We start from the raw sequence: 27792 nt of genomic DNA, 5'->3' as shown, positions 1-27792 counted from the left end.
ACTGCGTTACTGTCTCTCTCAAATGCAGGTGATGTCGGACCTAGAAAAAAAAATTTAATATAAAATTTAAATTCTTACAGATATTAACATTTAATTATTTGGATTACTGGCAGCCAATGCGTATAAAAAGAATATGTGGAACAACTAACTTTTACGCGAACATCCTGTACCATGCCCTGGAATCAGCGCCACAATGCCAGACCGTTTACTCTAATCATAACAAAAGAACGTCCGGTCGCTCTCTTATTCCGTTTCTCACCGCTGTTCTGTCTGTCTTAAACGCGGTAGCAGCTTCCTGAGAACAAAACTTCGTGTTCACGTTCCAGCGCCCGGAATATTGCATCCAAACAATCTGACTCAAGTAACAATAGCTACAAAACGTCTGCAGGCAGTGTAATCCACCGCTCCTTCCGTCTTTACAAATTACGTTGTCATGGCAACACCCTCCCCGTGTCTCCTCGTGCGTTTCACCAACGGGGAACATACGTATTATGCTCCGTCTTAAAGTCGCCCGCCCCTCCGGGTTCTGGCATTCATCCTTTCATTAATTATCAAAGTACACTCAAGATCTACTTAACCCTTTGGAGCCGAAGCTCTTTCAAATGAAACTTAAGAATTCAGTCCGTACCGCGAAGAAAACACTACACTTCACCATTACAAAGATCAGTTGGTTAACGCTGTTTAAGGAAATAATACGACTAAAACGCTAATTAACCTTTGGAGCCGAAGCTCTTTCAAATGAAACCTAAGAATTCAGTCCGTACCGCGAAGAAAACACTACACTTCACCATTACAAAGATCAACTGGTTAACCTTGTTTAAGGAAATAATACGACTAAAACGCTAATTAACCTTTGGAGCCGAAGCTCTTTCAAATGAAACTTAAGAATCCAGTCCGTACCGCGAAGAAAACACTACACTTCACCATTACAAAGATCAACTGGTTAACCTTGTTTAAGGAAATAATACGACTTAAACGCTAATTAACCTTAGGAGCCGAAGCTCTTTCAAATGAAACTTAAGAATTCAGTCCGTACCGCGAAGAAAACACTACACTTCACCATTACAAAGATCAACTTTTTAACGCTGTTTAAGGAAATGATCGCTGTTTAGAGTAACAATTATACAAAACACATAAATGAAGAGCTACTGATTGATGCAGCAGGTGGTACATATAATTACCACTGAGCTTTAAAGCGTTAATCGGATGACTTCCAGTTTACAGACATGTTACAGTAAAGTGACTGGATTAATACCACGAAAAACGTCAGTGAGTGCACGTCAGTGTTTGAGTACAGAGCAGTAACTCCGTCTGTTTTTAGGTAGATACCAGCATTTCGAAGGAACATACTGCCTCTATCTTCAGGGATGTTAAAGATGTGACTCGTTATATGTCACACTTTGCATAACTCCAAACTCAACTGCGGGAGTTAAAACATCGAATTGATGTCAGGAATGGCTAGTAGCTGACATCGAAGCCGGTACCTAGTGATATATGAATGCTATCCCGTGGTTCGTCCGGAGAGACAGATCGGAGCCGGTAATAACTTCAGTGAGAATAGCCGGTGATCGTGGTGATATTCGAACGGGGGTGCAGGACAAAATCGATTTCTTCTACGCGTTGTTCCCGGAAGTCCCTTCTGAACCTCATCCGCTCACAGTACCGTGGGGGGGTGGGGGGGTGTCTTACTATGTGCTAAATTAAAATTTCGCCCTGTCTTATTCCTCCGTAATTTGCATTTAAACTGAAAGAAAGGGAAAAGTGATGTTGGACATGAATGAGATGTCACTCCTTGTGACGTACGCTGACAGACTTGTTAACATTTTCCTTGTTTTTTTGTTTATCGCCATCGCATATTTATCATCGTAGATCCTGATCTTCGACACCGTCTGCTCAATATTCATCACCACCACCTCAGTATTATTCTTTGTCATTTTTTCCGCCATATTTGTAATCTCTGTTATGATAATTTTATACTTCAAATTCCTGTCCGCCATTTTGTTCAAAATACATCGGACAATACACAAGAAATAAAAAAAAACATCAGATCAACCTGTACATCTACTTTAACTTTCAAAAAATCGGTCTAAAAAACTTTGAAATCCGTCACTTATTTATTTAAACTATCCAATAAATAGACCCCAAGTTGGTTATTAATATTAATTATTTCTTTTGAAATATACGACAAAGAAACTTTAATAAAACTCTTCTCTTGAATTAAAGCGACAAGCAATATTAGAAACGGATTGTGTATATATGTATATATCGGCACAGATGAAATTTTCGCCCAAGATGAGAATCGTAGAGGCGTTAAAGACTTTCCTCGGTAAAGCAACAACGCGGAAGACCGAACACAAGATAAAATAGTTAATAAGTAAGTTCTTATAGAAAAGAAAAAAACATTCCAATAAAATAAGAATCCTTTGTTGTGCCCTTGTGAAATATTCTCCAAAATGTCTCCCCCCCAAGAATTAGGATCGATCTGAACAGTTGCGCGTTCTACAGAAGATGTATCAGTCAATTGTAAGTTAACTAAAGCGTAATTTATTTACGTTCATGCTACTAGAAACTTTGTTTAAAACAAATTAAAACTGTCAGTAGCTGTCTAACATGAAGCATATAAAATTTACTTCAATTAACCAAACGAAACATCTCCACGGAAACAAAGCTCTTCATGAGAATTTAAAATTACGCTCAGCTAGTTGAAGAAATTACCCACATTTTATAGAATCACCAAGATTCTTTACAATGTCCATAAGACCCCACCACCGTTCCCTATCCTGATCCAGATCAATACAATTCACGACCACAAACCAAATGTTCCTATCAACCATTTTAATATTATCCTCCCACGTATGTCTCTTCCCTGTCAAATATTTCTGAGCATATTTCCTTTCCAATGCGCGCTATATGCATAGCCCATCTCATCCTCCACGAGTTCATCATCCTAACAATATTTTTTGAAGAATATAAATTATGGTTCTCCACAGTATGCAGTTTTTCCTACCCTCTTGTCAATTCATCCCTCGTGGGTCCAAATATCATCCTCGCCACCCTGTTATCAAACACCCTCAGTCCCTGTTAGTTGGTATTTTAATTACACTCATTAATTATCCGTTGTGGTACCGATTTCAAAGCCTGATTCCCCCCACCCACACACACATCTACAAAGCAAACTGACTGCCTACAAAAGGCTCTGTCTCGTATATCAACAGAATTTTTAAAACAGACACGTAATGGAAATCAATCAACGATAAGCAGCAATTGTTCAACGAATCGACAGTTCTTTAGTGTACGAGGTGCGATCCGAAAGTTTCCAGACTGCGCGTATAAAAACCCGTACACTTATCTCAGGTATTAAATTCATCCATCACCCTCGAAGTAGTTCCCCTGGGAGTGACAAAGAAAGATTTCCAGGGATGCTTCCAGGCTTGGCAGCGGCGCTGGGATCGTTGTGTTCACTCCCAGGGGAACTACTTCGAGGGTGATGGATGAATTTAATACCTGAGATAAGTGTACGGGTTTTTATAGGCGCAGTCTGGAAACCTTCCGATCGCACCTCGTATTATAACATATTCACCATATCCCGTGCAATTTACGTGTTGAAACTAGGCTGTGCGTCATGTTACATGGCTCATAGAATTCTGTCAGAGTGCCCTGCAGTCAAAGATCACGTCTTTTCTTTTAGCCTATGCGTCGCTGACTTCATGTTCTGCACTTTCGTGTTACCATTCAGTTCATCGAGGTTTATTTACGGCACATGGATACATGGAGATTTCCTCTGTCAGCTTTTTCCTTTCATGCGATATGGAAACATCGGAGTATCACTACTTCTGATAGCCATGATCACTGTAAACAGGTGAGTGTCTCTTAGTCGTTAACCTGATTATACACAGTAAAAAAAATTGTCTAAAATTAACAAATTTTAGCTTAAGAAACAATGGAGAGGTGGCCGATCCTAGAAAGATTCCAACGAGTAAACTTCTACCAGATTAGACGGCGCTACACCCCACAAGGTAGACATATTTTAATAATTGCGTATAGTTCGCCATTCCTCCAACTTATCTTCTTAAAATGAGTGTCTAACTGTTCCTTAAAACCCTATCACACCCCCGGTAAAGATGAAAAAGTTAGAAGGATGCTGCGTGACCTTGAAATTCCTAAAACACAAAAATCTTCACTCAGTAACGGGAGGAGACAGGGATTCGTGTGTAATGACGTATATGTGATGTGCAGGTACATAATGATCGCGCACCATAACGTGTACAACAGGATCTACAAGAAGCTGTGGATCGGAGCCATGATCGCTTTCTGCTGGATGTTCAGTTTTGGGATGCAGATCCCCACCCTCCTCGGAGTATGGGGTGAGTTACAAAACTACACAATTGATGGACTAATAGACACAAGGTGAGTGTTTGAGGTGGGGCGTGTTTGAGGTTGAGACGATGAATGGATGGATGTCAGATAATGAAGTTGTGATGATGTTAACTAGATTAAGATATGATAAACCCGCTGCATTGGTGGTATAGTCACAATTTCCCATAAAAGGGTGCTTAATTCCTTACACGATTTTCTCAGGACACTCTTCTCAGATTATCTGACGATGACTTTTTAACACACACTAGTCAACGCGTATTTCCGAGACGAAGCGAGATTTGAGTCTCTCACGGTGATAACGACATCGATGTTGATCTTCTGGGTAGTAACGTCGTGTAGAACATTTTTTTATACATCTGCAGGCCCGAAAGCGTTGGTATCCGGGAGACGATCATGGAAATTTTCGTCGCCGTGAGAACCTCAGAGCTCGCAATAACTGACGACAAAATTACCAAAACGCAGGTGATTGGTTTCGAAAGTAATGGAGTTATTTTTGCAAGGAACGAACAGCTTAGGAGCTAAGTTGCTGCTTTTGAAAATTGAGTCGCGTGGGAGGATAATAAATTGTCCTGTATACGTCTTCATTTCAATCTTATATAATTCCAGTAGGATAGAAATTTTTCACTCACAGATTTATTATCAAAAAATATAGCTATATAAAACATTTCTATTATCCATGTGGATTTTTTTTTTATTTTGAATGAATAAATGTTTTTAGAAACAAAGTACATAAACTGTTACCCTCAAAATTTGATTAAACATAAAATGTTTTTCGTCGCTTCACATAAACTCCGCATTCAACACATTCCGTTTTATAAACCACATATTTTCCGGGTTTTCTTTGCAACTCGATTCAACTTTTATGTTCCATAAAGCCAACTCTTGGAACTAACGTCACGTTCCTTTCAATATTTCAACCTGTGAAACGAGTGGAACAAAATCTGTGTAGCCTTAAAACAAAGAAATGTCACAACGAGGAAAAGAAACCCAATAAAGGAACAGAGGAAAAGTCTAATGAAAAACGAATTTCCCCGTATACCAGAGAAAAAAACCGATTTCTTCCATTCCATCAAGATTGTGGCACGAAACGTTGATCTCTCAATAAGAACACCGAACACGTATCAGACTGTCTTAACTGTGATTACCGACCAACGCTTCGTAGAAACCAGAGGTTACAAACTGTGATCCGTAAATCCAATCTGGCCCGCATCTTAGACTTCTGTTCGCCTTTACTCATGTTCGCGACAAAAATTCACAAAAATACGGCACCCAGCTTCGCCTTGCTTGTTCGTCCGTCCGTCCGTACTTAACGACTCCAGAACCGCTCAACGGATTATCATGAAAAATTATATCCGTTACTTTTACTGAAATCTGCGTACACATTCGTATTTTGACGAAAATTTTACCTAAGGGGTTGGGGGAATCCGCCGCCATGTGGGGAATCCCCGCGACGACTTCATGGAAACCCCCCCCGATGACACCCCGACCACCACTCTTTCTTGACTTCGAGACTGTAATCAATTACCACCAGGGCAGCTGGTGTCCCCCCTGACATCTAAATCGATGCTACGACCAAGAACTTTCATCCTCCGGGTTGCGTTTTCTTCCAGGAATATTCGGTCTGGATAAAAAACTGGGAACCTGCACCATCCTCAACGACAGCAACGGGAACTCCGCCAAAACGGCTCTGTTCATCATCGCCTTCCTAATCCCCTGCTGTGTTATCATCTGTTGTTACGCACTGATATTTTGGGTGGTCCACAAGTAAGGCCCCCCCCGCCCTCCAAAACCGCTTAATTCCTTGTGCCACTGGCTTAAATTTTGGCTTAATTAAAGCCCATTTTCTCTCACTCTCCGTGTTTCTTAAAACATCCTCCAAGACAGTTCCTTAATCGTTCCATTTCGCATGTTATCATTTTCCATACCTCACATATGCCAGGTTAATCCAATCTGTCAATTTATCTCTGTGATAAATAAATTCAAGCATGTGCAGTCTCTAGTATCCTTCAATTTTTTTGGAATGATATACAGGGTGTCCCAAAATTATATACACATTTAATGAATTAAATAGAAGACGTTTTAATTAACTGAACCACGCGTGTTAAAAATTACCTCCGTCCATGTATTTCGTAAAAACAATAATATTCCGTGTTACAATGTGTGTATGTCTTTCTGGGACATGCTGTATAACAACCTTCTATATGTTCATAAGTTAATTTGTATTGAGGAATTTAAAATTTTATTTACAATATATTCTAAGCCCTGGAGACAAATTTAAAACTTGGTGCTAATTTAAACTACCGAGTAATGTCAGTCAATTTTTTCCACTCGTAACAGAATATCCTATGTCCTGTTTGTGTATCAGTTAATAGTATAAAACAATTTGATATCGATAAATTTTTCATTGGTTCAACATCTGATTTTTTTCAGTTTATTCTCCGATTTTAATGAAATTTACATTCCCATATCATAAAGAAATACGTACGATCTTATATTTCATGTCTGAGTACACTGCGAAGTTTTCTTGTCAGAATCAAAAGTTTTGCGCAATTTGATCTACGTTTTGTTTCCGAGAAATTTACAGAGTCACTAATGCGCAGGTCTGAGAGCAGGGTCCGAGAACACGCTGTTGGGTCACACCCCAAAGCCCCCAAATCCAAATCAAAGGAACACAGAGATCTGAAGACAAAACGGAATGAATGGCGGATTACAAAAATGGTTCTCGCCATATTTCTCTCCTTCGTGATATGCTACCTGCCTATCACCATAGTCAAAGTTGCAGACAAGGATGTACACTTTCCAGGTAAACAAATTTAATTCTAATGGAGTGTTTGTGCGCAATTGAATGGGCACTTCCTGAGAAGTTCCTATGTGCTCCGCTGATCCAGAAATTGTCTTGGCGCAAAGCTGAGTCTCCGAGGTAAGAATCTGGTGGTTAATTGTCTGAGCTACTGCATAAATGACGTTATCTCAGGTGCCATTTCAGAACGTGAAGGGAGTAACTGAGAAAAACCATCAAAATATAGGGATATACGTTCTACAGGCAGAAATTCAAATCTGGTATAATTCAAAATATGACAAAGGTGATGTTCATGAACGATAATAAAAGTTGTAATTTCGCTGGAGAAACTGAGGAAGACCGTGATAGATCTCGGTGAAATATCCAAAAAAAAAATCCAGTCGAGACATAGTTCCACAACACGGTGATGTAAAGGCGGCTAGATATGTGAGGTTATGTCTGCCTCGTTACAGGTTTTCACGTCCTGGGCTACATAATGCTGTACCTATCGGCGTGTATTAATCCAATCATCTACGTAATCATGAACAAGCAGTACAGACAAGCGTACAAGACAGTCATCCTGTGGCGAAGACCACGCCTACTCTCTCTTACGCCCGTAGGAAGCAGCTATGGAGGTTAGTAGAAACACTTCAACCGAGATCCTAAGGAATTGTTTAATAATCTGTAACACTGAACGGCGAACGCGTATAATTAAATTCTGGGTTTTAATTCGGATCATAAATGCATGGTATATTCGTTCTGTATCTTGGAAACTAATGTTAGCAAAGTTACGTAAATAAGATCAGTATTGCTACTTCAGAAATTTATTCACGAGGACATCTGGGTGAAAGTTCTTGCAAAAAAATTCTTGTTATATAAACTTCATAAAGTCTTGATCTGAGGTAAGCTTTGAAAAATCACCTAAGTTTGTGCAGTACCATTTTAAGACACAGAATATTTGCTGATTTTAGCATAAATTTCTTTTCGATATCGTTAGCAATTAATCGATATCAAAGCTTCTGTTCAATAATACGGCGATCGTCCGAGGAACGAATTGTCGATTTACGGAAAGTTACGTGAATTTCTTGTGACTCAAAAACCAGCATTTCTCAGTCGATAAGCGTGCCTTTAAAAAAAAAAAACAACTTCCATCCGCTCGTCCGTAAAATTCGAGTGATATTGCAATTCGTACATACAGTTTCCCGTAATAAAACTTGGTTCACAAACTTTTGCTACAGAAGCCACCCACCAGCCTGACGTATTTGAATTTAAATATTAGTCTTTCAATTTAAAGAGGTTATTTCGCATTGTGTGCATCTCACATAATCAACTGAGCACGCGTAGGGGAGTTGGCAAATTAGCCTAAAAGTAAGTGACTACCTTGGAAGACCAGATCATAGATGGGAACATAATATTAAAATGGCTGTGGAGTGAACCGAACTGACTCAGGACAGGGGCGGAGCACTCTAGTGAGCGTTATGCGTTTTCGGGGCCCCCACAAAAAGGGTGATATTAACTGACTAGCTATGCGACTATCAGCTTCTCAATAAATATTTTGTTCAGTGTAGTTATAGAAACAAGGAGGCAAAGTGACGTCCTTTATTTTGTTTTAAGCCCAGTCGAATTGTGGAGTCTAAAAGCGAGAGCCTGAGACGTCTTGCCTTAGAAATGTCGTGTGTCCTGGTGACCCATGGCAAAGCGACGTCGTCTCTAGCCCCCTCCCCCCCCCCCCACCAAGAACCTGATATGGATCATTTACCGGCTTGGGCGTGGGTAGAGTGAAAAATGCATAATGTCCTAACTTCCAGTTACGGAACAGACCAAGTTTTCTGGCGGCCCTCGACATAAAAAGGGTCCATTGATACCTCCGTTGGTACTAAGATTCTTTTAACCCTACACTATTTAAAAAATGTAGTCCCAACGTCAAATAAAACACACTCTGTGACCAAAATATTGAGTTACAGATTACATATTTAAGATTTTTTAACGCTATATTTCCACGGTGGTCTAGCGGTTAGAACGCTGGCCTTGTAATCCTGGGGGTCTCGGGTTCGATTCCCGGCGGTGCCCGAATTTATAACTTGTGTTGGGCAAGGCCGTGGTCTAGGCAACACGGAGTTTTCCTCCGTGGCATCCCAACAATTACTCCATTCACACACAGAAGAAGGCAATGGCAAACCACTTCTGGATCATCTGCCAAGAACGTATATGAACAGGTCACAGTCCGAGAAAAGGATGGAAGGATCCTGTTCATATGGACCTGTCGTCAGACAGAACACTAAATAATAATAAGATGAGGTGGTCCAGCGGTTAGAACGCTGGCCTTGTAATCCTGGGGTCTCGGGTTCGATTCCCGGCAGTGCCCGAATTTATAACTTGTGTTGGGCAAGGCCGTGGTCTAGGCAACACGGAGTTTTCCTCCGTGGCATCCCAACAATTACTCCATTCACACACAGAAGAAGGCAATGGCAAACCACTTCTGGATCATCTGCCAAGAACGTATATGAACAGGTCCCAGTCCGAGAAAAGGATGGAAGGATCCTGTTCATATGGACCTGTCGTCAGACAGAACACTAAATAAAATGAATAATTTCCATTTAAACCTAGGTTTCCAAAGTGGTTTGTATCATTCAGGTTTCTCCAACTAAAATTTTGTATCCATTTCTGCCATTCGTCTATCTCAACGTCCTCGGTTGCAACAGAATTTTATAACAGCGAATGTTAAGTGCGTAGAAATTCTTAAAAGAAATTAAAATTTTTTTCGCCCAATAGACATTACACGTTGCCATGGAAACACTTTAAAAAAAAAAGCTAACCGACTAAATACTTGGGCCTGAAAGTAGCGTGGATCTCTTTGACGCGGCACGCCATAATTGAAAGAGAGATGTTAAGAAGAATAAGAAGAAAGCTTTCTTTTCTTCCCGCGAGGGAGCGGAGCGTAACGAAGCACCGCCCCCTCGGTTGAGCCCGCGGTGATCGGGAGGACGTTGATTGATGATCTGTTTGAGTGATGGAAGCTGTAACGTCAAGCAGCCGACGCCGGTCGTCGAAACCCACAAGAATACGCGAGCAGAGCGCGAGTCTGCGAGGCCTCGGCGAGACAAAAAGTGCGATATTAAACAACACGACGCTCTTACGAAGTATTTTCCTATGCCATAAATTACAAACGGTATCGCCAACCCACACGTGCGTAAACATTCTATTTCGTTGCTAATTTAACGACTCCTTCTCTACTGCATACGTCAGAGAGCGTCGAAGGGGAAAGATGTGAGATTTGCAGTTCCCACGGCGGCGAGGATGTCAATGGAGACTTTCCGGGTTCATACTGCACGTGGAATTCTAAAGGTAGAGATCAACGTTTCGGAGAAGCATACTGCTTCCATCTTCAGGACGAGGCAGAAAAAATACCTGCACTGAGCAGATACGATATCATGACAAAGGAAACTTTATCACTGCGTACGATAGGTATAAGTTTTTTCTGGGCACCCGGTACTATACGTAAGTCTAAGTGTTGTAAGAAAGTTGTCCTTGTCCATGGGTAGGATTTATTTAACCAATTTTTATTGACGGTTTAGAGATCTGGACGATTATAAAAATCAATTCTCTTGAATGGGCTGTCCAGAGAGAGCACGTGGTATGTCGATGTTCTGACTTTTGATGCCGTGTGAACGTTTCGGAGAAAAATAATTTGTCCATCTTCAGGGCCGAACCTCAGATTTTACTAGGACACGTTTGCCATTTATTCCACAACAAGCGAAAAACATTATCTGTAAAATATTAAATTCAGTTATTACGATCTGATAATTTAACAAATATAATTCCTTCAATCATTGAAATACATATATCAGTAAATGTATGTTTACAATATGTGTACAAAGTATAAAGTGCGATAACAAGCCAGTTCCAAACCCATTACAGGGATTACTTTAATCGCCAGTTCGATATCGTTCCGTTAGAGGCAGAGTTTCATTAAGAGTGACAAATCCAGCCATAAAACTTCCTTATTATCTAAAAAAAAGTGTCAGAAAACAGATCCACTGACGCAAAGACCCTATAAAAACGACGTATTACAACTGAAAACAGTTTCTTCGTTTCACGTGACAGTGAACGTTTTCGGGGCGTAGTTTGTATTCCGAAAACGTACTGACAGTCCTTAAGTGTGATTGACACCCCCCCTCACTCAGAAGCAGTTACTGCCTTCCTACATAAATCAATCAATCAGACTGTACGTCGGGATGTCTCTTTCCATCGGTCTACGTTTAATTACATCATCTTCCAAACTAAACGATATCTTTAAAGAAACGAGGTACGGCCGAACTTTGTTAAGACCGATACAATAAAATTAACAATAAATATAAATATATACGGCACTGCAAATTTTTAAATAAAATATATGGATCTTAAATTAAGCAGGCCCATATTTTTAGCGTCTAATATAATATACAGATCGTTTGTGATAGGTGAACTGTTTTAAAAAAATAATTCCAAAAACTCGCCACGACCACTTCCTACCACATTTTCCAAACCATCTTTCATAATAGTCCTACCGTTCGACTTCATATAATGTAAAAATGTTTATTAAATAAACTAAAAATAAAATAATATTTAATTCGACGCTAAATTATGTGTGTTGGTAAATAAGTATCGTTACTTAACCTAAATAACAAACCGTCCCATGTAAGTAACGCAGATTAAACTAATTTCTCATTCCACGTTTACCCTTTCCGAAGCTCTTTCAAATGAAACTTAAGAATTCAGTCCGTACCGCGAAGAAAACACTACACTTCACCATTGCAAAAATCAACTGGTTAACCTTGTTTAAGGAAATAATACGACTAAAACGCTAATTAACCTTTGGAGCCGAAGCTCTTTCAAATGAAACTTAAGAATTCGGGCCGTACCGCGAAGAAAACACAACACTTCACCATTACAAAGATCAACTGGTTAACCTTGTTTAAGGAAATAATACGACTAAAACGCTAATTAACCTTTAGAGCCGAAGCTCTTTCAAATGAAACTTAAGAATTCAGTCCGTACCGCGAAGAAAACACTACACTTCACCATTGCAACGATCAACTGGTTAACCTTGTTTAAGGAAATAATACGACTAAAACGCTAATTAACCTTTGGAGCCGAAGCTCTTTCAAATGAAATTGAAGAATTCAGTCCGTACCGCGAAGTAAACACAACACTTCACCATTACAAAGATCAACTGGTTAACGCTGTTTAAGGAAATAATCGCTGTTTACAGAGATAATCATACGAAATCAATAAATGCACTCTGTGGGCAAAATGCAGAGTTATTCAACGATATAGTAGGTGGTATATATAATTACCAGTGAGCTTTAAAGTGTTAGACACATTACGAAAGACTTACGTGGATAATAAAAACGTAAATACCATCTAAATCAGGACTCTAAAGAGTCCTTATCATTCTCGTTTTCCGCCACAAATCATGAAGCATGATTGACCCCGCCATAAAACGCGACAAATTGCCTCTCCTGTTTGATGCTTGCCCGCTATACAACTCCCTTCAACAGAAACAGGTCTGCTCCGTACAAACTTGCCAAACTCTCTTTATCGTAAAAGTTCGACCATCAAAGCACACGTGGAAGATTTGATCGGACATTGTCATGACCTGGATACTTTACCGAGAAGGCCTTTTATAGCCAATCATACGCGACACGGAATTTAATTCTATTTAAGAATTTCATCAGAGCAACAGCATATTCCAAAACACATGAATCCTGAAAGCAAACAAGAAATTCTTGGAAGATTATAAATGTCTCCATTCCCGAAAAAAAAATAAAAACACTTTGAAGCCGAAGGAGAATATCTTATAGCGTAGAACTTAGTCTACGCTTAAACCGATATGGACTGCACATTTACAGAATTCTGGTTGTTAAGACCTGATTAAACGCTACCTACTCGAAAGAAACTTAACCATTCATTAAACTTTTTTTAGATCGAAGCATCACACGCAAAGTCACGCAGAAAACAGCGAGATACACTTGTAATTGAAAGGTATCGCGTATTTTAAAACGTAATCCCAGTACTCGCCTGGAGAGACTGAGGATAATCACGAAACCCCCAGGATATCTGGCTTGTGGCCAGAATTCGTACCACTTATCAGCAGAATAAGAGCGAGCGATAACCCCCGTTCGTTGAGATCACAAGGGATAAGGAAAATTACAAGATGGAAGCATCTAAACTGAGAATACTGAGATTGGCTGGACAATCAGCACGAAAAATGCATATAAGGCTTAAACAGGAACACGTTGTGGGGACAGCTGACGCGAAACACCAAAGGATTATAGGTTGGAATGACGATAAGTGGAAAATAGTTAACTGGAAGACCAAGATGTTGATGGGAAGATTCTCAAGGGACTAGTCTAACAGCCGGTGTTTCTGTTTTGGGTCGTTAAACCTTTAGGACTGTGATATCATGCCCACGAGCACAACAGCTGACAGTCGTAAAACAGAATTAGTGCATTATCTGCAGACTTTAAGCTTCTCGTCTCCAGTACAGAGAAAAATAGAAAAATTAGATAAGTGGACCTGCTTGTCAGACGCCTCGATCTGTCCGTGTTTCATATTGGAAAAGTACATTAAGCCTCACCATAAAGAAACAAAGCCCTTATGTACTACGTCTGGTTCAGAGACAAATATATATATTTTGTTTTCCATTAACAACCAGCGCTCTTGGGGGGAGAGGCACCACCGTTTGGCTAAATGTTTTTGTAATGCTGTTAAACGGCAGTTCATTTGACTTCGCTCGGGGTTTTTTTATTTTATTTTACGAACGAAATACTTTGTTTCAGTAGAGAAGATCCCAACCCCATTTTAGAGACACAGAAACATAAAGTGGATGAAGGAACGAAAACAAAATGAAGAGAGGACGAAGGGGTGAGATACGCGCTCATGGCGTCTAATCCGTACGCATTACAGGCTTTACAATAACTCATTTCGCTAAAGCCCGCCTTTATAAAAAGGGGTTGATGCTTTGCAGTTTTCTGTCTAGAATTTTGAACTCTGAGAAAACTCACAACGGTGGAAAAAGTAACGTTATATCATTTTAGACACAATTAATTGTAAATATTATCGTTGCAGGGCAGAAATTATTTTCCTCGGCAGTTCGTAAAATATTTAACACGAAGAAAAATGTTTAAAATTTGTTAGGTTTTAATGACGTCTGTATTCCACGACCAGTCATAGTTTTCTGCAGAATAAGAGTGACCGTGTTCGATCTGAGTTTTACATAAAGCAGACTGGACCGATATGGAACAAATCACGTCCCACAAAATTTTTCAGTAGCAACTCTAATCGAAATCCATTCAGACGCAACCTCCAAGGCCAACAGTCAAAAGTGATTCACTGGAAATTCAGACTATTTGCGTACCAACTCGAAACGCTGTTTAAACAAAATAATCTCTGTTTATCGTCACAATCATAAGAAACATAATAAATACGCCACATGTATAAAATACAGTATTTCTGAAGGTTAAAGCAAGTGGTACATATAATTACCAACGTGCGTTTCCGCCACAAGCCCATAATTCCTTTCCGTACGCGTCACTAAATTCTCAAAACTGATGACATCCACAGGAAGTTTATATGCGGAGGGCGGGGGGGGGGGGGGGGGGGAGCCTGCCTGACATCAAATTTGTCTGGTTGGGTTAATTTCTATACGTAAGCCTTGCCACGACTCTCAATATGTGGATATCACTGGTTATAGGCAGGCGCGATCGCAATTTCTTTAAGTCTCTTATTTACCAAACACCAAAGACTCGTGATCGCCATCTGTTTCAATACCGACACGTTCGATTCCTCTAGGAGAGTTGACGAGATGAAACTGCAAGAGATGATATGCAGCGCTCTTCTGCAGTAACATATATCGTACCGACTTCGCCCCATAAATAATTTGTTTTAAGATGTCTAAAACCTATATAGAAACCTAGCGCAGAGGGAACTGGTATATGTCAGACACGAAATGTTTAATATTTGGTGAAAGTGCCATGGGATACGAAACACGCTCGGCTCTTCTACAATATGCCACCCCCCTCCCCTCATTTGTCTCTTAAAATTTAATTTTTATGGTGAAATTTATGGCGTTTCAAAATTACGCTGTGTAACCCAACAGAGGTAGCCACGGTGGTCTAGCGGTTAGAACGCTGGCCTTGTAATCCTGGGGTCTCGGGTTCGATTCCCGGCGGTGCCCGAATTTATAACTTGTGTTGGGCAAGGCCGTGGCCTAGGCAACACGGAGTTTTCCTCCGTGGCATCCCAACAATTACTCCATTCACACACAGAAGAAGGCAATGGCAAACCACTTCTGGATCATCTGCCAAGAACGTATATGAACAGGTCCCAGTCCGAGAAAAGGATGGAAGGATCCTGTTCATATGGACCTGTCGTCAGACAGAACACTAAATAATAATAAGATGAGGTGGTCTAGCGGTTAGAACGCTGGCCTTGTAATCCTGGGGTCTCGGGTTCGATTCCCGGCGGTGCCCGAATTTATAACTTGTGTTGGGCAAGGCCGTGGTCTAGGCAACACGGAGTTTTCCTCCGCGGGCTTCCCCGGTTTCTCCGTGCCATCCCAACAATTACTCCATTCACACACAGAAGAAGGCAATGGCAAACCACTTCTGGATCATCTGCCAAGAACGTATATGAACAGGTCCCAGTCCGAGAAAAGGATGGAAGGATCCTGTTCATATGGACCTGTCCTCAGACAGAACACTAAATAAATAATAACCCAACAGATCTCGACCCTTCATTTTCGTCTGACGTCCTTTTTCCATCAGTTCCTTTGTTGTTTACACACAAAGTCAGGACAAGGAAGGAATCGATGACTTCATAAATAAAACGTACTTAATGTGACGTCATACTAATATAAATTAATGGGATTTTTGTATATAAGGCGTCTAGTTACATATATAGCTACCACAGGACTCTTTAACCAACTGGCGTTACAACTGGATATTTAAAAATGTCGAAAATAATTTTAAGGTTTTTTAACGACGATGTTACAACTGCAAAAAATTTTTGTAACATGATATCTCAGTCGAGACACCCCCGGTCGAGATCCTAACCTGACACCTCCCGAATATAAGTCTATATCGTTCGGCAGAAACAAAATATGAGAGAAGACACGTGTCCTTGAATTTATAAAACAAAAACAGTGTATCAACTACACGGAAATTTGCAATTCACATGTCATTTTTATAACATCTTGGATAGAATTTATAAAATGGTTATAAAATATCTGGTTTCATGCAATACGTCCTTCTAGACACGCGAAAAACAAATCGGACTGAAATAACAGAGTTACGTAATACTTTGATCGATCATCCGTAAAATAAAAACGGTCCATGAAATAAACATGTACGTTGATGTAATATTCATATATTTAAATTCTTCATAGAATGAAAATGTTCTAAATTTGCCTCGCTTACCGTTCACTTACACGTGCGTGTCATTTTCAATACCACGTGAAATCTCTCTGCACCTCAATCGGCTTCAGTAAAACCGAAGTCCGCTCCAATAAGCACGACTCCAATGCAAAGTGTTGTGTTTTCTTCGCGGTACGGACTGAATTCTTAAGTTTCATTTGAAAGAGCTTCGGCTCCAAAGGTTAATTAGCGTTTTAGTCGTATTATTTCCTTAAACAAGGTTAACCAGTTGATCTTTGTAATGGTGAAGTGTAGTGTTTTCTTCGCGGTACGGACTGAATGTTTAAATACTGTTTAAATGAGCTTCGTAATTTATAGGGTTAAATTACAGATAAATCCAGTTTCTTGCTTCACGCAATATAAAACAGTTTAGATGAGTAGTTAAAACGCTGAAGTCGTCTGGCGCCTCAATTAGCAGGGGAATAATACTTCCTGCAATTATATTACGTTCATTTTATAACGCGTCTGGTAGATACGTCGTAGGCAGGCTATACTAGAAATAAATAGGTGAAGGGTACAGGTCTGGTGAGAGTGAAAGTGTTCCAAAGTACCAATGTTCACACACACACACACACACACACAGATTGTTTTTAGCAATCCACAGCGTCAAATCCATTTACGTTCCTTCTCAAATCAAGTCAGTTCCAAGTGTTTTCCTGCTCTGTGAAAGTGGATTGTAAATTTACTAGTTAGCTAACAGTATTGCGGGGGAGGGGAGTAAGAATGTTCTGAGCGATTGAAACATGCAATGGGATCTTGAGTTATCCTCTTAGCCTCCACTCTATAGATGGATTTACCACATTGGATTTATATAGATCAGCTGAGAAGAAGAACTGTAGTATGTATAGCTTTCATTCTACTGAATTCAACCCCAAACACTAATTGAATTACCAGAATAACGGTATTCTATAAACCTTTCAGAGATACAATCGATATATATCGTTTATAAACATAATTCTCTTGTGTTCTGAATAATTTGTAATTGCTGGGTGAGACGAAACGTCGACAGGAGGGAAATTACCTGACTAGTCAAGACGTCCTTGCTGCCTCCATGAACAAGACAAACATGTCGGCAGCTATGACATCTGAAACGTCGGTAAACTTCTACCACACTACACGGCGCTAACAGTGAAGACAGCCATCTCAAACAAAGCCTTTTTCTTAACAGTTCTGTTGACTTAGGTCACTAATGTCTTCACTAGCGGACTATGAAAATTGTAAATAAAAACAGCACCACTACTCGTTGTTAATTTCAATATACTAGCTCACCATTTTGAGGTTATTGTTCCAGGCCTTGTCCTGTTCCCTGAGGCAGCTAAGTCCATCGCCACTAGGATCATTTTCGCTATATAATAAATGTCGCCGGACGTTTCATATTCCAATAATACGACAACAGTTTTGCTTTCAAACACACAATAACAACACAAACCCACCATTTTGGACGGAAGTGACGTAATTTTGATACGATCTATTCTATAGATAATCTGTGATGAGGTATAGAATCAGAGATATTTAGGGTAAGCTTAGTGCGAACAGTAGATACACCTGGTGGTAGAAAACATTTAACAAAATAAAAATATTTGTAACCACAGGCCAAATTATACAATTTATATGAAAATCAACCTCTTGGTATAGCAGGCCTATTTAGTTGGCGTTGGGGCCCGAAAATGCTCAGGAACTTGAAGAACGGATCGCCAAAGTATCAGAGTAAAGTAATATTTAGTTTGCAGTATTTGTCCACAAGGACACAAGCAGCTGTTTTGAACTACTGTTTTGGTACAGACTTCTTCCGAAAAATCCTAATTAGGAGATGGGTTTATTGAATCATGTTGGCTCAATATAATTAAATTTACGTTGTGTATTGGTTAAACAGGAAAAAAATAAAACTTTGGGGACATTTTAGTAATTAAGAGGCTACATAACTTTAAATACGTGGTTCATACTTTAATTCGGAACAAGAAACCGCCCCTCACAAATGGAATATCACATATTCGCTCATATTTTAAATACCGAGTCTACAATTTATGAGGTTACGGTCGTGCTTACATTGCGTTATCGGCCGCTGCTATTGACGTAGGCGGGACTTTAACACGTCAGTCACGGTCGAGTCAGTTTCGGTGCCGCTAGTAACAACGAACTACGAATATTTCTCGTCACTGATACATGTTATTACATTAATTGTTTTTACCTTAAATCACAAAAGATATTCAAAGTGACTTCCCTGTGCTTGCAGGCAACTTCATATCTCGTTAATCGAAATACTCAGTCAAGATAAATTTATGGAGATAACCTCATAAAATAAGATTTGTTTTCTTACATATTAAATCAAAAAAAAAAGAACAAATATGGAACTTTAAATGTGCTGCGATGTCATAATAAATTTGTATTAATTTCTGTCGCAGATAAATCAAACGATGGCCAGAGCAGAACGATGGTGTCACAAGTGTCGATTGCGATGGCACCAATCGTCCTGTCAAAGAAGAGCGAGGAGCTTCCCGAAGTGTTTGACGACAATCTGTAATCACGCGATCGGCCACGACATTTTCACCACACAAAATAACTTCAACATTGAAAAGAATCAGTTGCAAAATAACAAAAAAATTATAATATTTCACGCATCTCAGTTTTAAAAGATGCAAAAAAACTTGGTCTGCGTTGTAAATACGTAGAAGACTCTACGGCGCCTCGTAATAAGAGCGAGAAACCAAGTATTTGATCACCAGGGGTTCAAGAATAACCACAACCAATCCTACTGTGGTGATGATTATTGTTATTATTATTACAGTGATTTCTTTTGTAAGTGTCTGGATATAAATGACGTCTTTTCCGACATACCAAAACAAATGAATAAATACAGTACACTAATCTTTGTGTGCTCTAATAAGTCTATACAACAGATAATTTTCAATATCATATAATAATAATATACGTAAATAAATATTAATATAATACAATATATTATATAATAATAATATTATATCTTATATAATAATAATCAGTACATCTTTATATTTTCTCTGCCCACATGGAATTACGGACACTGTCGGTCCCACCAGATGATATACGAGTGAATATGGCGTAGCGGTGGATTAAAATTGACAGAAATATTGAAGGACTCTGTGGAAATATCCAAGGGCCATTTTCTCAACCAAAAATCCCACATGGATTGCACGTGGCAACAAACCCAGGCCTCTGCAGTGAGAAGTTGGTAACGCTGAACTGCTAAATCACTATTAGAATGTAAAACTTCTCTTTTGGGGGGATAAGCCACATTGAATTCCTGCTATGAAAACCAAAAAAAAGAGCCTTTGTCTTCTGATTGGAATTGCTACGTGGATTTACAAGTAAACATAAGCATTTCAGAGGAGTACATATACCCTGAAGGTGGAGGTGAAGTTAAACAGCATCATTAACCAGAACGTGACAACCGAGATCTTCAAATCTCAAATATTTGATATAAATTAACATATCTGCAAAATGTACAAGTCTACAGGGTAGTAGAGGGGGCTGACATTCGTTGCCCCTTAATTTCCTCCCCTCTACAATTTGTATCATGTGTTTATTGTTCTGTCGCAACTAATCACAATCATTAAACTTCATTTTATAGCAAGACTCAAATGTTTGTAAAATATGTTAAAAAATTTATTAATACAGTAGATTCTGGTTAACTGGGCCATCGGTTAATCGGGGCAGCCGTTTATTTATTTTATTTGTTTATTATTAACTGCAAATGCGTTTTTACCCGGTGGCAGTGGTCCTACAATAAGACACAACAAAACAATAAGACACAACAAAACAATGGCACAACAAAACAATAAGACAACAAAACAATGGCACAACAAAAGAATAAGACACAACAAAACAATAAGACAAAACAAGACAATAAGACAACAAAACAATGAGACAGAACAAAACAATAGGACACAACAAAACAATAAGACAAGAAAACAATAAGACACAACAAAATTAAGACACAACAAAACAATGGCACAAAAACATAAGACACAACAAAACAACACATCACACAAAATAAAACAACTCATAAGATTACAAAACCATAAGGCACAAGTATTTAAACACAACAGATAACCTAAAGTAGATAACTTAAAAATTCATACCAACTAGACATAAGACAAAGTGTTCTAGTCCTGATGTGTTCCAACCAGAATCTACTGTAGTACTATAAAATTCATTACACATCATTATTCTGTCATTTTATAATGCAAATTAAATACGTGCAAAGCGTTATTAATGAGTCGTGCGAACAGTAATTAAAAATGGCCTATAAAATTAGTACAAAATCTGATATTATATGAAACTATTTATGTAATGCACAAAACTAGAACCTATATACTACAACAATTATAAGTACAATAAAGGCTTTCGACCCAACCTACAATGCAAGCCAACATTCAACAGCAGCTCTTAAAACTGGCTGATGCGATGTCTTGGATGCTTCTGCATGTCATATGACCTCGTGAACCAACGAGCTTCAGGGAGTTGATGTATAAAGTATTCTGTTACCTCAAGCATAAGTAGGCGCCATTTGTATATGCGTCTCTCCTTTCGAACCACCCGCCTTCACTCGTGTCTGTCGGCGATCTTTCGGCAACATTACAGGAGGCACGTCACGTCATCGTCTTTACCTCAATCCTCTCGTATACTTAACCACGTTACGTATTCACCTCCGATAAAACGTCGGAATTCTGAAAAGACATCTCCGACATTTCGGCCGAGTATCCAGACTCGACAGATTATTCGTGTAATTTCTCTTGAAATTTAATCTGTGAATGTAAAATATGACTCATTATAATTGTTTATTTATTCTCTCCAGTCTGCAGAAGGCATCTTCACAACCCACAAGTCGACTACCACTGCCGGAGTGATACTTCAATTCAGTTCAATTCAATTCATTTATTGCTAATAATCAAGAAGAAAATTACCTGAATAAAATGCCTAAGCAAAATATTCTCCTCGTTAAAGATGTTGATGCGCTGACGGACTGCATTGGCAGCAGAAACGTGCCTAAACAAGGGACTCGCCTTAAAACTACTATGAACAAAAAACATGAAGTAGTCTCTGATGGATCTGGAGGGAATGCTCAAAGAAACTGAATCCGAAACGGATGGGCAGCAAATTTTGCCTTTAAAAGAAAGCCAGAAATTTTGAAATTATTCTAAGCACCCAATTACAAACCGTTAATCACATTCCATATCGCACACAACGTACATTAAGTTTCTACCGTGCTTAACTAAGTACTGTGTCACATGCAGGAGTAACATCTCGATACATTCTTGGCCTCGGCATTAGATGTGAGGAAATGTTTAACTTCTCATCCTGGCTGCTTCACCCCAAGGAAACAAATCAAGTACCCTCTGCTTAGGAGGCTGGCTGCGGCCCGGTCTGTCGACGTTACGGCGAGGAGAAGACACCCGGTGGGGATCAAACCCACGCTGACTTGAGTTACCTGATATGGGGCATCATGTCCACCTTATGCGATGACACGCAGTTTCACAGAAACGTCAAGATCGATGCATAAATAATGCTTCTATCGTCAGAAGTCTAGGCGTTAATTGCGAGTATCATCCTGGATTTGTTTTTTATCTGACGATGCTGTCAACGGCTCGGACTATACAGCATTTGGATGATTAATGGGTAATGAATTGAAAGGAAGGATTTTTGGATTAATTTAATGAATTATCGCAGCATTTCCATGCAGAAACTGAGGGGAAAGAACAAACTTCAGTCAGATTACCTGGTTGCTAGGACAAGATACGGACAAAGGACCTCCTGGATATGAAACAAATTGTGGTCGCTCGACCATGACATTCAGTCTGTATTTTTATCTATATGGATCTATGTTAGAAGTAGAAACATTCACAGGCCTTGGGATTCCATTTTATATGGGTTTTACCGCGCAGATTAACATGTGGGAATCGGACTAAACGATGCTTTTACAAGAAACTGGGCACGTTCCTATAAAACCACGACAGCAATGTCAAAATTTAATGAATTAAAGCCTTCATTAACCTTACCATTTATAAGTCTTCTGAATCCTGTAGGATTTCTTTGTCATATCCCGTTGCTCCGCATTCATACATTTCGCTAACCGAGGTGACAGGTTCGAGTTTCACGTTTAAAGTCGGTTGCACAAACGCCCTCTGATCAGAAGAACTTGCACCATGATTTGCGACCGAAAAGGCAGCGGCCGGAGAAAGCTGATCTCTCCTCAAAACGATCTCATCCCCCTTCTCGGCATCATCAGCAGTCCTGACGATCTTAAAAGCGCAGCTGCTCGACGTTCCAGCCGACTCGAACAGCCCTTCTTTAAGGCAGCCGTGAACCTGCCGGTAACGGTTATACAGGATGCTGTACCCCACGCCGAGCAAGTCGGAGCAGTTCCGAAGCGTCATTTCACGATCGCTCACGGCTCTCAGTGCCCTGACCACCCACGGTTTCTTCCAGAATTCTTGGTAAGTGCCGTGCTGTTTCAAGAAATCTGGGAGACTGATTATACCTTCCGTATAATCCACTTCATCCGTGTGATTCTTGCGTTGTGAAGACGGCTGAAATGAAAAATTCACAGGTTGTGAATTTAATTTACCACCTGAAACTCTATCTGGGAAGAATTACTGTATAAAGTGAAGCTTCTGTGGCGACTGAAGTTGACGAGAGACTCTCAGGTTACATGCCGCGTCGTGACGGTAGATATGGTTTATTCACCAATCAGAAACATGACGCGGCTTGTAAACCGAGATGTAAAATCCCAGAAGTGTGTACTCAACTGATTGAGCGGCCGTCCCTGTTCCATCTTGTGCAACGTCGACACCAATATTTCTTCGAGGAATCTTCACCTGTAAAAAAAAAAGATGAAAATATACAGCAATTTTTAATTTCTTTGTGGAAAAACATCTACAGTTAAGATTTTATCCACCTCATTCTGCCTGATCAGTAACAGGAAAACAGATCAACTTCAAACATGTTATTATTTTTTCTCCTAAAAGAAAAATAATTACCATAACAAAAGATTAATATATCTCAAAGATCTCTTACCACACCATCATTTTGTGCCCCTCTACTGACTGGTATCACTGTAACTCCCAGCACAAAAGTTAATGTGTCTGTAACATTATTTTTGTCGTCAATTAAGATGAGTAAGCGTGGGTTGATCTAAAATAGTACACGTTCATCCCAAATTTCATTAAATTTTGGTGAACCGGTTTAAGAGTTCAATGGCCTTTATTTTTTTCAAGGAAAGTTAAGTTTAAAATTAGCAAAACTACAACCAAGCGTTACCTAAACAGCAATCAAACAGTTAACAAACAAACAAGTTTAAATAAAATGGTTACGACACTCACTGGCCTGTGAACTACGTCTTCAGAAGTGGAGACTGTCTTCTTCCATATCTGACCAATTCTACTGGGGTCTAACGACTGGCCATCATCAGACTGATGTTCCATTCTTGTACGCTGCTGCTCTCCTGTTGAATTTCCTGTACCTGCAGACTCGGCAGGGGCGCCGAGGCACTGTCCGTAAATGTCCGACAATCCCCTTATCTTCAGGAAGTCCGCAGTTTCAAGCACAGATTGCAGTTGGCCCTAAGACACACAAAATTTATTTCAGAATAAACGAGGAGAGAGAAAAAAAGAAGAAAGACTTGACGCAAGTCAAACACGGTTCCCTACAAACTACCGGCGGATCAAGAACTTAATGACGGCAATACCGCAGTCTAGAATTTTGTAAAACAGCTTCTTCAGGTATTCAAAGATGTCACATTTTAAATTTGTAGCTCACATCGAGTAGAACACACAATTTAGGTAGAATGTAATCCTGCACATTTCTAACATTAACTAACTAGATGGCTTACCGAACCCGAAGGTTCATCACCGAATTAACCAAAGCCCTCCACCGGACCCTGTCCTGGGCCAACAAAATCCAGTCTCCTTCAACTACTATCTCCCATAGATCCCGCCTGAGATTATCCTCCCATCTACGTCTAGGTCTCCCCAGCGGTCTCTTCCCCTCAGGCTTCCCAACCAATACCCGGTGCACACCTCTTGTCCCATCCATGCGCGCTACATGTCCCGCCCATCTCACTCTTCTCGACTTAATCACCCTGACAATATTCAGGGAGTAGTACAGATTTTTAAGCTCATTATGCAGTTTTCTCCTCGCCCCATCGTCTTCTCTGCTAGGCCCAGATATCCTCCTCAACACCCGATTCTCAAACACCTGCGATCTGTGTTCCTCCCTCAGAGTGAGAGACCATGTTTTGCACCCATACAAAACAACAGGCAAGATTATTGTTTTGTTCACTTTAGTTTTCAGGTTCTTAGAAATCAGACGGGAAGACAAAATACTTTGAACTGAGAAGTAGCAAGCATTTCCAGAATTTAATCTCCTCCTAACTTCCTCATGAGTGTCATTTTGATTTGTTATTGTTGTTCCCAGATATTTGAACTTTGTAACCCTTTCAAAGGATTTATTAGCTACCCTAAGATAATTTTGCCCGCCTGTCTTCTGATGACGAGATATTAACATGTACTTAGTTTTTTCTGAATTTACTTCCAGCCCCACTTGTCTACTAGCCTCTAGTAAAACTTCTGCGTCTAACATTCTAACATTAACCTTCACAAAATAAACAGCGCAGTATAAATTTTCATGTGGTCACATTTAACCTTCTATTGTAAATAGGACAAATGTTACAGCGATATCTGAGTGGCATCAACAAATAAGCGACCTTCTTGCTACGAGACCTGCCTCCGCAGGCGGTCAACCGTGAAATCAATTCTACGTCGAACATGACAAATATGCGGAAACAAACGTGACTGATAATCAGGCTGGTGACGACAGAGTTTCTTTGATGTCGAATGTGATCATTCCAGATTATACCAAATTAACCTCTGGAAATAAGGTCTTCGACACGTCTCGTCAAAAAAACAAACTTATATTTTACGCACAGAGATGATCAAAATTATGAAAATTCCAAAAATTGACCGACATCAAACAAAATTAATCTAAAATTATTAGCGACGAACGCTTAATATCACTGCTTCATGACACCACGTCATGGGCGCGCGATGCAGATGTTTTGGAATGTAACATTCTCTCTGAATGTACCAAACGCCTTAACACATGTTTCCTGTACATTTCGCGCAAATTGGACAGAATTAAGTAACGTAAATGCAAGAATTACATTAAGTTCCTGGAAACTGAGGGCAGAATTAGATATTACAATCCACTACGAGGTGAGCGGAGAAATTATGATCTGAAGACGCATGTACCAACCTCTTCTATGTTGACCTCGCCATCGTACATGAACCGAACGAGGGCCGACATGTCTTCAAATCTGACGTCCTTCAGAATAACAACTGGGTTCTGGTCTTTGTAAAGGGACAGTATCATTTCAAAGTAAGAACTGCAAGCAGACAACACGAGCTGGAAATAAACACGTCGGACAGGATTGTAATCGCATTGGAGTGAACTTCACAGAACTGGGCAATTCAATGCAAAGAAACTAGGTCTATGGAGAATATGACACAATTTCTGAGAAAGTAAGAGAAATATAAATTACCACAAGATTTTACAATCCAAGTTTCACATATTAAAACAGACTGATGATAATTTTCATTGCCAAACACTGAAAAAAAGATAAAAATTCAAGTGTGAGACATCAGTGGAAAGAAACTATTCACCCCCCGAAGATGGAAACTGTGTCTCGTCTTAAAACGCTTCTAATAACGAGGGAACGTGACCACACGTGCATTTTACCACTACTTAACGGTACGATACAGAATAAATAACACAATCGCGCGACCAATCCGTCTGTAACTTTCGAAGAAAGAAAAATGGAAGGAAATATATAAATGGCATAATTTTATATATCAGTAAATAAACATTCATCATGTAAATTAATTTCTTAATGCTATTCATATATTTAAATACTTTTTGTCTACATTGCTATTTGTAACATGTACAGATTCTAGCTTTGTAATGATGAATAAACGTGACACAGAGGAATATCGAACGACTGACACAACTTTTACTTTAAAAATATGTCTCCATTAACCTAAAACATACCTTGTGAGCTCGAAGAAGCTTCTCTTCGCACGCGATTGTGACATCGCAAAAGCTCTCTTTCTGCAGAAGTTTTGCAAACATGGTCTGTTGATTGCTGTGATGAAACTTCCACTTCAAGCAATACTGTTGTTCTTCACCTGATGATACAAAAGACGACTCACATTCTTGTGTAACACTTTCACCACCACCACCACAATCACCTGGTGAATTCTGTTCATTATTTGCAGAAATCAGAACTTGTTTCTGGACATCTGGTACCATCCTCTTCTTACTGGTGCCCTGTAAGTAAAGTTTTGTAATGTATTGATATGTGCCACTGAGTAAATTAAATGCATTAAACCATCAATATATTTTAAAAACTAACACAAAATGACTTAAGGATCACTCAATAGGCAGGGCACAAGAGGGGTAACTGCTCCTGAGATTGTTCACTTCAATCCAATTTAATTATACCAACCTAACCTATAAATAAAATTAAACCATCCACTGAATGCAACATAACCTAAAAATCTTATAATGTGAGCCGGCCAAGTCTTTTTTTAAAGGAAATGTAATGTAGTAAATAAGTAAAATAACACGTTTAATTGTCGATTATGTTCTATATACCTGCTTAAGGCCTTCGTGGTTTCTTAGAATTTCTTCACTGACGTTGGCATTTTTTATGCTTCCGTTTTGTGTAACAGACTGTGACTGTTCCAACACTCTTGTCATTTTGCGACATCTTGCAATATGCGCAGATAGGTTGGTAGTATTTCCAGAAAACAGAAGCTGGTTATCACACAGACGACACCACACGTAACGTCTGTATACATCGGTTATCGTTCCAGATTCATCGGCTTCGAATCCAAAATAATTCCAAACTTCACTTCTTGCCGCTTTTGGTACAACTAATCTCCGAGCCATAATAAGCACGTTCAAATGTTATGAAAATATATTACTTAAATGAATATGAATATCTGATAGATAACCTCTGCTCATCAGCCGGATCGATATCAATCAGGTTCTATATGATTGGGTATCATATTATCGAGACATTGTAAAGTATCGATTCCACTACGTTTCGACGAGAAACCGATAATCGATATAAATTTCTACTACCAG

The 27792-nt window shown here is 39.5% G+C and overlaps 2 protein-coding genes across 7 annotated transcripts in view; one reads left to right on the top strand and one right to left on the bottom strand.

Moving 5' to 3' along the window:
* moody (G-protein coupled receptor moody) overlaps nucleotides 1-20223 on the top strand; it is a 48925-nt gene extending 28702 nt beyond the window's left edge. For all 4 annotated transcript variants that reach the window (XM_087354291.1, XM_087354299.1, XM_022081890.2 and 1 more), the window contains exons 4-9: nucleotides 3689-3859; nucleotides 4237-4364; nucleotides 5988-6141; nucleotides 6978-7180; nucleotides 7630-7791; nucleotides 19014-20223. In XM_087354291.1, coding sequence (XP_087210417.1) covers nucleotides 3689-3859; nucleotides 4237-4364; nucleotides 5988-6141; nucleotides 6978-7180; nucleotides 7630-7791; nucleotides 19014-19132 — 937 coding nt within the window. In that variant the 3' untranslated portion in view covers nucleotides 19133-20223. The remainder of the gene's footprint in view (nucleotides 1-3688; nucleotides 3860-4236; nucleotides 4365-5987; nucleotides 6142-6977; nucleotides 7181-7629; nucleotides 7792-19013) is intronic.
* Nucleotides 23-27792, bottom strand: LOC110838576 (uncharacterized). Of its 3 annotated transcripts, none has more exons than XM_087354281.1 (7): nucleotides 27298-27792; nucleotides 26692-26970; nucleotides 25900-26049; nucleotides 23970-24209; nucleotides 23397-23465; nucleotides 22647-23177; nucleotides 23-40 (listed from the first exon to the last, which is right to left on the bottom strand). In XM_087354281.1, the coding sequence occupies exons 1-6, from the start codon at nucleotides 27592-27594 to the stop codon at nucleotides 22650-22652; spliced, it is 1563 nt and encodes a 520-aa protein (XP_087210407.1). In that variant the 5' UTR covers nucleotides 27595-27792; the 3' UTR covers nucleotides 23-40; nucleotides 22647-22649. The 3 variants fall into 3 exon arrangements, with proteins under 3 accessions (XP_087210407.1, XP_087210403.1, XP_021937577.2); XM_087354277.1 differs by lacking the exon at nucleotides 23-40 and adding an exon at nucleotides 19357-21395 and having other exon boundaries at nucleotides 27298-27791; XM_022081885.2 differs by lacking the exon at nucleotides 23-40 and having other exon boundaries at nucleotides 19357-23177; nucleotides 27298-27789.

The sequence above is a fragment of the Zootermopsis nevadensis genome, unplaced genomic scaffold, assembly GCF_977971745.1.
Source record: "Zootermopsis nevadensis isolate Lab colony 2312 unplaced genomic scaffold, Znev_1.0 Znev_ptg000002l, whole genome shotgun sequence".
Lineage (NCBI taxonomy): Eukaryota > Metazoa > Arthropoda > Insecta > Blattodea > Termopsidae > Zootermopsis > Zootermopsis nevadensis.
The sequence above is the reverse complement of the archived record's forward strand: the minus strand, read 5'-3'. Positions and strand labels throughout refer to the sequence as shown.